The sequence below is a fragment of the Pseudorca crassidens genome, chromosome 17, assembly GCF_039906515.1.
Source record: "Pseudorca crassidens isolate mPseCra1 chromosome 17, mPseCra1.hap1, whole genome shotgun sequence".
Lineage (NCBI taxonomy): Eukaryota > Metazoa > Chordata > Mammalia > Artiodactyla > Delphinidae > Pseudorca > Pseudorca crassidens.
Window position 1 is genome coordinate 10663280 of NC_090312.1, and position 14039 is coordinate 10677318.

The 14039-nt window shown below is 45.3% G+C and overlaps 1 protein-coding gene across 3 annotated transcripts in view; it reads left to right on the top strand.

Moving 5' to 3' along the window:
• ADCY8 (adenylate cyclase 8) overlaps nucleotides 1-14039 on the top strand; it is a 218726-nt gene that overhangs the window by 149566 nt on the left and 55121 nt on the right. For 2 of the 3 annotated variants that reach the window (XM_067711242.1, XM_067711245.1), the window contains 2 exons: nucleotides 7753-7954; nucleotides 10020-10109. In XM_067711242.1, the coding sequence (XP_067567343.1) occupies nucleotides 7753-7954; nucleotides 10020-10109 (292 nt within the window). The remainder of the gene's footprint in view (nucleotides 1-7752; nucleotides 7955-10019; nucleotides 10110-14039) is intronic. The other variant, XM_067711243.1, reaches the window with a different exon arrangement.

Genomic DNA, 14039 nt, shown 5'->3' on the forward strand with positions numbered 1-14039 from the left:
TGGAAACATCATAAAATCATTCAAGCTAATACAATTTAAAGAAATTATAGAATTAAAATATCACCATTTTCCAACTCTCAATGAATTAATGGATCTAGGAGTTAACAGCACAAAAAGGAAAGACAAATGTATCTTCTGACGGAAGAACACAAGTCTGTAGTCTTATCAAAGGGGCCAAACCTGTGTGACCAGGAATCCAGTTCCCAATTTGCAGGAATCACAGGGGACAGAAGATATTGAATGAGTAGACAAAGCCAAAATCCAGGATAAACAACAAGATCCTACTATATAGCACAGGGAACTACAATCAATACCCTGTGATAAACCAAAATGGAAAAGAATATGAAAAGGTATATATATATACTTTTGTATATATATATATAGACAGCAGAAATTAACACAACATTGTAAATCAACTATACTTCAAGAAAATAAATTAAAAGAAAAAAAAGTAAAATCCAGACAGTGGGAAAGACTACAGGTCAAGGGCACACACTCTTCAATAAATAAATTGTGAGGAACGAGATAAAGAGAGAACCTGTAGATTTTTTCTAAAGACTTAGAAGATAAATCAAACTTAGCAAAAAAATAGGCAAGACTAAACTGTAGTGTCTAAAAAGGATGATAAAACTATAAAGAAATGGAAAGTGGTTAACGGGATGGGAGAGAGGATTATGCCTGGAACAGCGGACGTGGATGGACCTTCGGAATGCCCCACAAAGTTCTGTTTCGTGAACTGAGTGTCCTTTATTAAGGCAGACACTTTAAAATAACTAATTAAGTGATACTTATGTGGTTTTCTGTATTTATGGTTCATTTTACAATTTTTTAAAAAAAGTTTTAAATGAGAGAGAGAAGGAAGGACCAGGTACCTCTCCCAAACGGGGCTGGGGAAACCTTACCTATTGTGAGCCAGATCTGTTCTAGATGCTGGGGTTATGTCACTGAACAAAAAATACAAAAAACAAGACAAAGACAAAACAAAACAAAAACAACAAGAACAAAAAAAAAACCCTTCCCTTCTGAGCCTTATAATCTAGTGGAAGGAGACAAAGAAATAATTAAAATATATGCATGTGTCTAGATGTATATATATGCTATAAATATAGCTACTTATATGCTATGTATGTAGATATGTCTATGGTGTGCATGTAGATATGTCTATGCTATGCACGTAGATTTGTAAATGCTATGGCAATGAATAAATCAGGACAGGGTACCAGGGAATGCCACAGGAGAATGGGTTTCCTGACCACCCAAGAGCCATGTGTGGACTAGGGTCCTGGGAAAAAGGATGGTCTCAGGGTGGTAAGCTGTGGGTGTTTGTAGGGTCTTTTGCCAGATCTACCGAAACTTCCTTGACTCCCCGCTTCACTCCTGCCAGTGAGGGTGAGGATGTGGTCATATCTGGTGCACGCTTCCCTCTGGACTCTGGGAGCACAGGGCGTTGACATTCCCAACAAACATCCTGTGAGCACTTGCTATGTGCCTGTCTGTGCTGGACCCTGGGGCCACACAGTCACAATCCCTGGCATCATACAGCTTACAGCCTACTTGGGGGAAGAAATGAGTTGAACAACTATAATATAGTGCTACCACTGAGGATGGGGAAAGGGTGGCATGGGCTGTGTAGGAGTGCGGTGAGGTGGAGGGATCAGGGCAGCCTTCCCAGGGGAGGTGACACTGACACCTCAGCCGCGTCCTGAAGGATTCTCCCGGTTATGCGAGAGGACTGAGAAGGAGGGGAGTGGGAAGGGCTGGAAACTGGGTGTTTTGGAGGTGAGGGTTTTGTTAGCCTTGTGGAGGATTTGTGACTGGCTGGCAGAGAAGACTTCATTGAAGCCTTTTAATCCAGGAAGTGACATGATTGGATTTGTGTTTAGAAGCGTCTCACTGGATGATGATAGGAGGGGATCAGGTCTGGACCTGGGAAGACCATCTGGGAGGGGATTGCAAAACTCCAGGCAACAAATAATAGGGACAAGATAGTGGCAGTGAACCAGAGAGGACGAATGGGCTCGGTATTTAGGATGGAGGGTTGACAGTTCCCAGGACTGACCAGGTGCGGGGGATGAGACAGAAGGAGGAACCCAGGAAGGACCTGAGGATCTGGACTTGAGAAGGGGTCCCAGCCCCCTTCCCAGAAGGGGTGACCAAGGAAGATGAGCCGCCTTGATGCCCAATTCCTGGGTTCGGGGGAAGAGATCTGGAACCTCGCCTAGCAGCTGGCTTGATGGAGTCCCTCTGACTGTGGGGTACAAGCTGAAGCCAGGAGCTAAAATACCAGCCAGCACCCCAACCTCACTTGCTCAGTGAAGAGAAAAAACTGATAGTGAAGACAGCGTCAAAGCTGAGCTCTGACCACACAGCCCACATGTAGCGGGAACTGAGCAGCCTGTGGGCCCCAGACACAGCCCAAGCTTTCTTCACTGTGAGCTCATTTCCCCTCCAACTCACTTTGTTTCTGATTGATTCTCTGCGACTGAACAGATGGTAGGTGACTTTCACTCGCGTTTCTTCCGTCATGGACTTTGTAGCAGACGAGGCAATCTCTGCTCATATGACCACAGCTAATTCCCAGCCCCCAAAGCAAAAATTAATGGACCCTGGCAAAGAAAGACAGTGCTTGCCTAGCGCTTTCCTTTAATTTCCACATGCGTGCAGCTGTTCCTCTCCCAGAAGGGGAAACTGAGGAAAGGCCAGACAATACCTTTTGTAATTATAGAACAGTGTATCTAAGTCTGCATGCATGGTAATGACAGAGGGATGGAGGGAGGGAAGAGGTAGGAGGGAAAGGGAAAAAGAGAGAGGGAGCAAGCAAGAGAGGGCAGATAGAGAGGAAAGAAAGAGGCCCTGGATATTAATAGATCTACTTACTGTGCATCTTACTGGCTATGTGTCTGTACTTGACCTCCCTGAAGCCTCAGTTTTCTCATCTGTAAAATGGGAATAACAATGCCAACTTCCCAGGGTTGCTGTAAGAATTAAATGAACCATACCTATTTTGATAAATCCTGGTTCCCCTTCCCTTCTTGAGTCACCATATCTTCACCTAATGAAGAGGCTAAAAATACTGACTTCTCAGGGTTGCTACAGGATCAAATGCACTATTGGACTCGCAGGCTCTTTGCAGATTCTCGAGGATAGTCCAGGGTCATCTTTCAGTCTGCATTTCTGTTTCCGAATGCACCACAAGCTGCTAGAGGCTGCTCGCTCATCCCCCCAGATCCCTGCCTCCCCAGCAAACCTCCAGTCATGGTACCAACCCAGACCCTGCTTTAAAGACACACTGCAGAGGGTAAATTAGAACTTAACATCTAGAAATGATTTGGGTAGAGCTGTTCGCAGATCCCTTGCCATTCTTTTTCAGATTTGATTTCAGAAATGAAAGGTTCCCTTGCCTCTTACGTACACCAACAATGCAAAAGCAAATTCAGAATCCCTGGTTGCCTGAGTAGCTCTATAATTAGATAAAAATTACAGTCCAATGTTATAATGTTTATGTGTGCAGAAATAAATGAACGCTGAAGAGCTGCTGCAGAATTTCCAGAGGAATTTTATACATAGCGCCAGTACCTTGCTTAGAAAGTGTCTTGCAGTTCATACTCTTCCCAGACATCTTTAAGATGCCTTTAAGTTTCCTGATTTTCACCATGAATAGAGAAAGAAAATGAATGTTTCCTTGAGTTCTTATTATGTGCTAAGCATTACATTGCTTTATTACTTTAACCTCAGAGCCTCCTTTAAGAGGTGGACTTAAAAATCCCAGGTTTGCAGACTAAAATAAGATGCACCAAAAACTTTAAAAACTAAGATGCTCAGAAGAATGATACCTTGCCCAAGGCGCGTTACTGGTTATGTCTCAGAGCTACAGGTTCAAATCCACAGGGCTTGGCTCTTGCCTGCCTTTCACTTCCTGCCCATCAGGACTTCCTGGGGCAACCTGAGCTTCCTTGCTTAAAGGAAGAGGTGGCCTGGTCAAGGGGAAGAGATGACCAAGCCTCTTCCCACAGGGAAGGTCAAGGAGGAAGAGACGACAAGCATCTGAACTTCCCATAAACACTGACCTTTAACAGCGACACTGCCCTCCGGTGAGAACCAGGTCCACTGAACACTCCAGATGCACTCCAAGCAGGAGGGTTGGCCCTTCTTCCTACTTGAAAAGGACGCAGCAGAAGGGCAGGCAGAGAGGCTGGGAGTGCAGATGGCAATACAGCCTAAGAAGGCTGGTGAGAAGAGAAGCAGTCTTCTCTCCCCACGAAAAGGAAAAGTCAGTGAGTATTTATTGAGCACTTTCTATGTACTTAGCCTTATGCCAGGTGTCTTGGAAGAATCCAAAGAAAGACCGAGCCTTGAAGGATGACCAGGATGTTCCCCACCCCCCAGCCCCCGGAGAGTGAGAAAATACAGAGGTAGGAGTAGCACAGCATGTAGGGCATGTGCTTGAGGATTTGCCCATGGCGTACAAGAGGTGGAGAAAGAGAAAAGGCAGCAGTGAGAACCAGCGGCACCCTTCTAGGCCGGTGCGCCATGTGAAGGTCTGTAGGTTACCTGGATGGCGGCCGTGACCATGAGAGAGTTTGAGTCTCCTGCTGGGCGGCTTTCAGACTCAACCTTGGCCTGATTTGCTTCTTCCTTCGCTTTGGAACAAGATATTTGTGTTCTCAATGGCTGCTTCACAGTGTTGAGACACATCTCAGCCTTGGAATTGGCCCCTTCTCTCCTGGGAGTGCCTGACAAAGCAATCCACCTGCATTCTCTGTCATTTGCTTCCCCTGGGTGCCCAGGAATAATGGTGTGTTGTCAGGGAGTGTTTTTCCAGCTTGTGTGGGGGGAAGTTACCCATCTGCGTAGGGCCCTCTGGGAACCCACTGCTACACAGACCTTCTGTTCTTATCTAAAACACCTGCAGAGATTTCCTATCAAGGTGATCCATAAAATCAAAACTGTGCAAGCATTAACAACAACAACAAAAACCCTCCAACAATGATAGCTGGGCTGTAGGAGAAGTCACTTTCCAGCCTCCGTGATGCTTGACCACGCAGAGGAAATTGACAGTCTTGGTTACCCCGTCCTTTAAATGTCTTACACTCCAGCTCTCATGATGCCGTGCACTCCTGCTCTCCTGTGTACTGACTACATTTCCTAAATTCCCTTTGATGCCATCTCTTCTTCTGGCCCGTTGGCTTCTCCCGTAGCTTCACCTTTGGTCCTCTTATTTCTTACTCTGCACACTCTCTTTGGGCAGTTTTCTCCAATCTCAGATTTTTCAACCACCGCCTACATGCTCCGAACCCAGAGTGCTAGAACCATCCCTCTAGCTGCCTAGACGTCTCCAGCTGGAGGATCCACAAGCACCCAAAATTCAACTGGCTCAAAGTCAAATGTAACCCTTCACCTCTGTAGACTAGCTTTTCTTCCTGCACTTAACCCAGGTAAGATGGTGAAAGCATTCATGTTGCTCATAATGACTTACCTCTCCCAAAAGCCCCCCTACACACACATATAAAACACTTATTAAGATTATCTCCATAGGGATTTCCCTGGTGGCACAGTGGTTAAGAATCCATCTACCAATGCAGGGGACACGGGTTCGAGCCCTGGTCCCGGAAGATCCCACATGCCGCAGAGGAACGAAGCCCATGCGCCACAACTACTGAGCCTGCGCTCTAGAGCCCACGAGCCACAACTACTGAAACTCGCACGCCTAGAGCCTGTGCTCTGCAACAAGAGAAGCCACCTCAATGAGAAGCCCGTGCGCTGCAATGAAGAGCAGCCCCTGCTCACCACAACTTGAGAAAACCTTTGCGCAGAAACGAAGACCCAACACGGCCAAAAATAAATAAATAAATAAATAAAGATTACCTCCACATAGTTCCTTGAACGTCCCAATTATCAGTGCTGTTACCCTATGTCCCTTCCTCGTTAATTCAGGCCTCAACTATATAAACCTTCTAAATACTTTCTCTCCGCTTCAGTCCCACCACCTCCCACCACAGTTGTCTTTCACACTCACCTGATTAGACATCTTAAATATCAGTGCATTGCCCACAGGCAGAGCTCTCTCGCACAGCATTTATTGGACCACTTGTTCTCCAGTCCCAAAGCCTCACCACCTGGCTCACCGAAAAACTCTAAACACACTGGTCACTCCCATTCCTCTGTTACTTTGTTCACATTCCCCAGTCTTTCCTCCCAAAACTCCTTCTCTTCAACCTCCAAAACCTAACCCCAATGTCACCTCTTCTGTGAAGCCTTCCTTGATTTCCTTTCTTATTTTCTAAAAGATGTTTGTTTATAACCTTTTCTATATCATAACATAATATGTAATAGTTCATCATTTGTATATCCATATTCCCCTCTAGATTATGATCTCCTAGAAGATGGGCAAGATGTGTCTCTCATCCTGGTACCCCCTGATGCCTACCTAGGAAGAAAGCTTGTTGAACGAATAAATGTCACAATGAAACCACAGAAGCAAAAAAGATTACTGCAAATATGGGACATACATTACTCACCAAAATGATTAGAATAGCAGAGTGGACTTTAAATCCTAGGTCTAACACTTACCAACTCAGTAACCCCTGGGAAGTTACTCCTCTCTGAGCCTTAAATCTTCATGTGAAAAAAGAGATCAAAAGACCTCTTAGGTTTGTTCTGAGGAATGGAAATGAGGTATTGTATATAAAGTGCTTAGCATAGTGCCTAGCACGTAATCAGAGCTCAATACAGTACTTACGCTAGTATTATTAATAATAAGAAAATTCCGGCAAGAGGATAAGAAGAGTAGCATTAGAAGAAGGTGGGTTCAACTTCATTCACTAAATGTACATTTATTGAGCTCCAGTCAACACATTAAAGCCAAATGAAGGAGCTTCACTTTTTAGAGGAAGGAACGGATATAAAATCTCCCACCGTGTCCGTTAAGGCACCATTTAACATGCAGCAGTTTGCTGGCTAAAATAGAGGTAGAGAAATGACAGGTGCCAGCCAAGGACACAAGTGGCTGGACAGAGACTAGAGAGCAAGGGATAAATTCCCAGGGAGAATCCTGGTGATAAGTTGGCTGATAAGGAGAGGAAGCAGATGCCTCCAGAGATGGGGTTTTAGATCACCGCCTGACACCCAACAGAGGTGCCCACTAGGCAGGAGCTACCACAGGACCAAGCTTTGAAGCCTGAGATGCAGAGTTGGTTGTGATGTTGAAGCCTTGGGCAAGTATGAGCTCTACATACCCATGTCCCACACAGCACATAGTATAGTCTTTGCAAACCGTGATGTTCACTAAGGAAACTGAGCAACGTGCAGAGGTGCCAAGTGCAGTTCTTGGCATCAGAGCGGCCAAGAGGGAAAATGCTTCCTAAAACCCACCTTGAAGGGGAAAGTGCGTGTGGGTCTCTCCCACAGCCAGAGTACTGAGATAGAATTCCAGTGGTGTGTTGCCTTGGCAGCAGGCCTAGTGAGAAAGAGGAATGAGACAAGAAGTGGGAAAAAATGGGCAGAAGCAATAGATCAAGCCAGATGTTTGATGCTCATTGCAAAGTTTCTCAATAGAATATTCTAGGGATGGATTTAATTGGTTTAAGAAGTCTTCTGTTAATAGCCCTTTTCTTGAACAAACAGAGCTTTAGAGGAATTACGGGGTGCAAGGAGTGGGAAAGGGCGATCACGAATGTGATTGCCAGAGTTGCTCATCGAGAGGGGATCACACGATTAATGCCACGTGACCCAACGTTCTGTGTTTCCCTGCAGGGTGATGCCAATGGCCATCCAGTTTTCCATCCTGATTATGCTGCACTCGGCTTTGGTCCTCATCACCACAGCGGAGGATTATAAGTGTTTGCCCCTGGTCCTCCGGAAAACTTGCTGTTGGATTAACGAGACCTATTTGGCCAGGAATGTCATCATCTTTGCGTCCATCTTGATTAATTTCCTGGGCGCCATCCTAAATATCGTAAGCATTCCAAGCCCTTTGGTATCTAGTGTGTAGTCAGGAATTAAGAGTTTATGGAACCTGCAGCTTCTTACCTTGCCTTCCTTGGTACTAGTTATCTTCATGTGCCTGGTCCAGCCCCAAGCTCAGGGTTAGAGAAGGAAGATGTGGCTAAACTGTCAGAACTGTGCATTTTCCTGGTGGAAAACTGTCTTTTTCCCAGTGGCGGAGGTTATTTGCTCTAAAGGAGCTCCAAACAGCCTTAAGTTTCTGTACTTTCAGTGGCCAGTGAATCATAATCGTAAATAAGAGTTACTGCTTATTAAGTTCCCACCTGCTATGTGCCATGCACTGAAGGAGGAACTGTATGTGTTTTTCATGTTTAATCCTCACATAAACCCCGTGAGGTAAGTCTCATTATCCCCACTTTATGGCTGAGGAAACTGAGGCTCAGAGACATGAAATAACTTGCTACTAAGGTCTGTCTGACTCCATGACTCACGCTCGTTCTCATATGCCAAATTGTATCTCTGGGAGTGGGAGTGGGGGGATGGGAATAAATAGCTGTCATTTATTTACTGAGCACCTACTGTGTGCCACAGGTAGGTATTATTGTTCCCATGTAACGGATGAGGAAACTGCATTTCAGGAAGGTTGAGCATCTCACCTATGACGTTCTAAGTGTTCATATTGGATGTGACACATTGAACTCGGATGAATCTCCAACTGCCGTATTTATCATTGTTTTAATTTGGTGATCCACGCTTTAATGATTTCATTTTCTCTCTAGAATGGTAACATAGTCGCTCTAGGCATTATCTGTGTCTATCCAAATAGTCCGTGTTGTCCATGATTTAGGGATCTAGATTTTAGGAGAGATTTATCTGATCCCAGGTTTTGAACATTGAGGGAGGCTAGTTGAGGCATCGTCTTGTGGCTGAAACCATCATTGTGCCCTTTGGGCCTAAGGGAGGGTCTCCAAGTGTTCAGGGACCCAAACTGTGAACCCCACAATTGTCAGCCCCTGTGTTGGAGGTTTATACTGCCTGAAATCCATTGTCCAAATTGGCCCAATAATTACTTAGAGTATATATCGCTCAAGCTCTGCGGCTGGCCTTGTAGTAAAGGGGTCTATGAAGAAAGAGGGAAATCCCCAAAGAAAAGGGAAACCGTAATCTAATTAAATTCATCATCTAATGAACATTTTATAGATTATGGCAATTGAAAATGGAAGTACTTAGGATCATTGATCACAGACTGCCAAGTCGTAGCCAGGATCTCAAGTCTTGATGAATCAGATGTTCCTGGGGTGCAGGATTTGGAAATAAACCCAATGACTGTAGGTCAGGGTTACCTCTGGGGCCAACCGTGCCACAGTGGAGTGGAAGTTCAGAGGCTTTGGAGTCAGATAGACCTGCGTTCAAATCTCAGCTCCACCACTTACCAGCTTGGCAACCCTGGACAAGTTACTTTGCTTCTCGGAGTTTCATATTTTTCAGTTGTAAAATGGGGATAAAAGTAGTAGCTACGTCACAAGGTGGTCGTGAGGCCTTTTTGTACAAAGTCTCTGGCACAGCACGGGCGCTCGGCCACCGGGAGCTATGCTTTTCTGAGTGCCACAGAATCTCCTACAGCAATTTCTGGCCTAGGAAATGCCCACCTCCCCGACGCTAAGCGTCTTTCTGGAAAGCGTGCCCCCTTGGATCCCTCGAATCTGCCCAGCTGTTGACGTGGAGACAGGCTGTGAGTGTTCCCCAGACCTTTTCTCCTGCCACCTGGCTCTCTCTTCAAAGCCCCACTTCAGTGACCCTCTGGGAGGGGGTCAACAGAGCAGTCTTACCCAGGTTTCGTGACTGGCTTGCAAATGTTTTTTCTGAGCCAGTACTTTCTTTAAAAATGAAAGGAAAAATCCCAGCTGGCACTGAATTCTGAAATCAAACCCCTCTAGGGCCTGGCCTGCTCCAGGCATTTGCCGAAACCCAAGAGCAGTAGCAGAGGACTCCGTCTCCAGCTTACACTGACTTTGTTGTTCCTGTGTTTTTTTTTTTGTTTGTTTCTTGTTGTTCTTTTTTTTCTTAATCCGCAGCTGTGGTGTGATTTTGACAAGTCGATACCCTTGAAGAACCTGACTTTCAATTCCTCAGCTGTGTTTACAGATATCTGCTCCTACCCAGAGGTATTTATTCACGAGCTCCCCTTGGCGAGACTGGGGCTTAGGTATCTCCACAGCTCCAGAAGAACAGGACTGGCTGAGGGCCTTTGACATGCTAGCACTCCAGAGGCCCGTCTTCCCTCCGCTGCCTCTCCTGTATCTTCTGCTTCTCCCTCTGCCTCTTTCCTGCTCGCTCCTCTGCCTCTCCTTCCCGTTTCTCTCTTCCTTATTCTCCCTCCTCCTTTTCTTTCTTCTGCACTTTCCCCTCCATCCACTTTCCTCTTTCCCTTTTCCTTCTCTTCCCTTCTCATTTCCTGTAACTCGTCTTAAAGCCCTAGAGCAGAATGTGCTGTTATCTCCAACATAGGGCAGGGCACAGAGTTATCGCTCAACGTTCACGGCACTGGAAAAGGAAGGATGGAAGGAAGAAAGAAAGGAAGGAGGGAAGGAGGGAAAAAGGAAGGAAGCAAGAGGAAATAGAAGGAAGGAAGGAAGTGCAGAAAACAACAGCTAAACATAAATCAAAGTGGTATAGAAAATGCCCAGAGCATCACAAACTCAGGAGGTATCCCAACAGGACACTCACCGTCATATTGTAAGTCTGACCCTCTCTTGGCTACATAGCTGCTAGTCTGGCCCTGGGCCTTAGGGTCAGTTTAAGGGGTCAGGCAAAGGACAGTCTTTGGCTCTGTTAAGCCATGACCCAGATCTTCACATATTGGGATGTAAGTTCTGGGTCAGGAGGGAAGACAGTTGGGACGTCCCAGTAGGCCCCAGCCAACCCTACACCTTGAAGACCTTGGGTAGGTTTTTATTCTCTGAGACCCCCTCCAATGTGTGGTGGAGGAAAGGCTCTCTGTTATCTCACCTTGGCCCCAGAATTGGTCTGAGAAATGTTCTGAGAAGGACAGAAAGCCTCACCTCTGACCCCAGATATAGAGCATCTACTTGATATGCATAACATCGTAAAATCTTCAGGATATGTGGAGGATGCTATGACCATCTCCATGTTGTAGGTAATGAAACTCAGGCTCAGAAAGTAGCTTGCTCAGTGCTACTCATGCCTGGCTTCCATTCTTTCTCATTTCTCTTCATTCTTCCTCCCTTTCTGTCCTTCCCTTATTAATTCAGTTATTAAGATCTAGTACTGCAGTTCGAACCATATCTGGCTTATTCTTGAGCTCATACTTATGAATCCAGGCTCTGTCCCTAGGGAAGAACCAGGCTGTTCCTAAGGAAGCCCTGAGTAGGATGGGGCTGGCTCTGGTTTCAGGGCTGTGTGGGGCAGACCATGTGCTCTGGGACTCTCCCACCAAGTAATGAGTGAGCTCCGATTTTGTAAACTCTGTGGGACACCAGCTCCCTGAGAACTTCGCAGTTTGGAGGGCATGAGGAGTGTCCCAAGAGGCAGTAAGTTGGCCAAGAATCAGACATTTAGAGTTAGGCAAACGCTGGATTTCACTCCCAGTTGAGCCCCTTTACTTGGTAGCAGTAGAATCTTGAATCAGTTCATACGCTCTCTGAACCTCAGCTTCCTCATCTGTAAAGTGGGAAAAATAATACCTCCTTCACACGGTGATTGTGGAATTAAAGAATATCATGTTCTCACAGTGCCTACCTAGATGAGGTGGCACACGTTGAGTTTCTAACGTGTGGTCTGACGTGAAGTTGGTGTTTGCGAAGTACTAATCTGGACCTCTGAATCAACACTTGATGTATACCCTTGGCCCCAAACTTGAACTCCCAAACTCAGGACCACAGCACGCATGGATTTCCCCGTCCTGAGAAAGGGGTGGGGAAGCTTCTGGATCACAGAGCTTCATCTCTGTGCCTCTGCAAAATAAGGATGAAAGTAATACCTTCTTGATCGGTTGTTGTGAGGATTGAGTGAATTCATCCATGTAAAGTGTTTAGAGCAACACCTACCACAAAGTATCTGCTGATTAAGTGTCAGCTGTGACTTATTTACTAAGTAAAAAGGCTTAGAGCTTGCACCATCAATATATATTTATCTATAAGTTACATACCTATACCACTGTACTAACATACCATGTACATTATGAAACATACTCATAAAATAGAAATGTTAAAAAGTGAGATAGAATAAATGAGTCCAAGTTTTAATATTTTCCTCCCACAGACAAAGGATCATCTTGCCCAGGGGTCAGCAAACTATGGCCACAGGCCAATTTCCACCTGCCACCTGTTTTGTAAATAAAGTTTGATTGGGGCACAGACACACTCATGTGTTAGCAATGTCTACAGCTGCTTGTATAATAATACAATGGTAGAGTTGAGTAGTTACAACAGAGGTGGTGTGGCCCACTAAGCCAAAAGTGTTTGCTATCTGGCCTGTTGACAAAGTCTGCCAACTTCCAACATCCCATCAGGGGCAGAAATCCCACTGGCCTAAAATGTGGGCATCTGGACTCTCTCCATCACCAGCTACTACAGCAACCTGGTTTGACCCACCATTTGCCATCCTGACATATATGGCCGTGCTTCTCTCCCTAAGGATTTGTCTACCAAACTAGAAGGAATCAAATATTCCAACCTTCTAAAAGGCTTAATCTGCACAACCACCTCCCATCACTCACAAGTGTGTGTCCGCAAGCAAATCACTTCCTCTCTCTGAGCCTTGGTTTCCTCGTCTGTATACTGGACCTTTCCACCTCACCCGTGAGAAACGATTCTCAGGCCGGAAGCAGTTGATTAAGCTGGATGATGTGACATAAACATGAGAGGCTGTCATCATATATGGTATAAAGTATAGTTTATTTCTGAACTGGAGCTTGCCAATTACTAAAAAAGAGTGAAGATACAGGAAACGACCGTCAAGAAAGCCGTGTCCCAACTATGATTTGAGAGGTAGTCTAAGAGGGGAGCGAAGAGACATAGGTTTGTAAAGTGAATGACAGGCACGTGCACAAACCATTCCCATCATCTCAAACACCAGAATGCGGTTCTCGGGAGGCTCAATGGGAAGATCTTCATTTTACAATCGAGCCCCTTTAGTCTATGCTCTGGCACATTTGAATGACTAGTCAACTGTACTTGCAAGAGCAATCAGTATGCTATGGTTTTAAAGGGTCCCTGAGAAGCAATTTTCCCTAGAAGTCTAATCATCTGCGTCTTTGTATCCTGGCACTTTCTGCCATTTCTCCCCCATGAATTCAGGTCCTAGCCAGCTGCAAGCCTCTCTTTTCCAAGTAGACCCAATCCCTTCGGATTACTTCCTGCCAGCTCACATATCCTTAAGGCATCATCTTAGTACCCTCACTCCATCCTTTCTATAATTTATTTATCTAACTAGGACATTTTTTTCAACCTTTCAAATTTATAAATTGCTTTAAGGAGAAAAGACAATATTGTATAATTTTCAACATTACCTTAAGGGCCCAGCACGGGACAGAGCCCACAGTCTATTTAATAGTTTTCCTTTAAAAAAGATGTATTTCCAGTGGAGTAGCAGAGACAAGATTTGCCTTGCCACCTGAAACAGCTTAAAAATAAATAAATAAATACGTGAAACAATAGTTTTCAAGACACTGGGCATCAGGTTTTGAAGGACAGCAATCCCTGAAAAACAAGAAGCAAATTAAGTCAGCCCTGTGATTGCCAGAGCTGTATCTTGTTCTTTTTTTTTTTTTTTTTTAAATTTTGTGGCCACACCACGTGGCATGTGGGATCTTAGTTCCCTGACCAGGGATCGAACCCACACCCCTGCCGTGGAAGTGCTGAGTCTTAACCAGTGGACAGACAGGAAAGTCCCATGTATCTTGCTTTAAGAGATCTTGTTTTCAGACTGGCTCAGGTTGGAAGAACACACATGGAACCCTGTGCAACTCCCGGATTTGAGGAGACAGAGCCGAGAATCTGGGGGGACCAAGGTGGCTAGAGTTTGTAGGACTCACTGCCAGAGAGAAGAGAGTTGCAGAGACAGAGAAAAGCTCA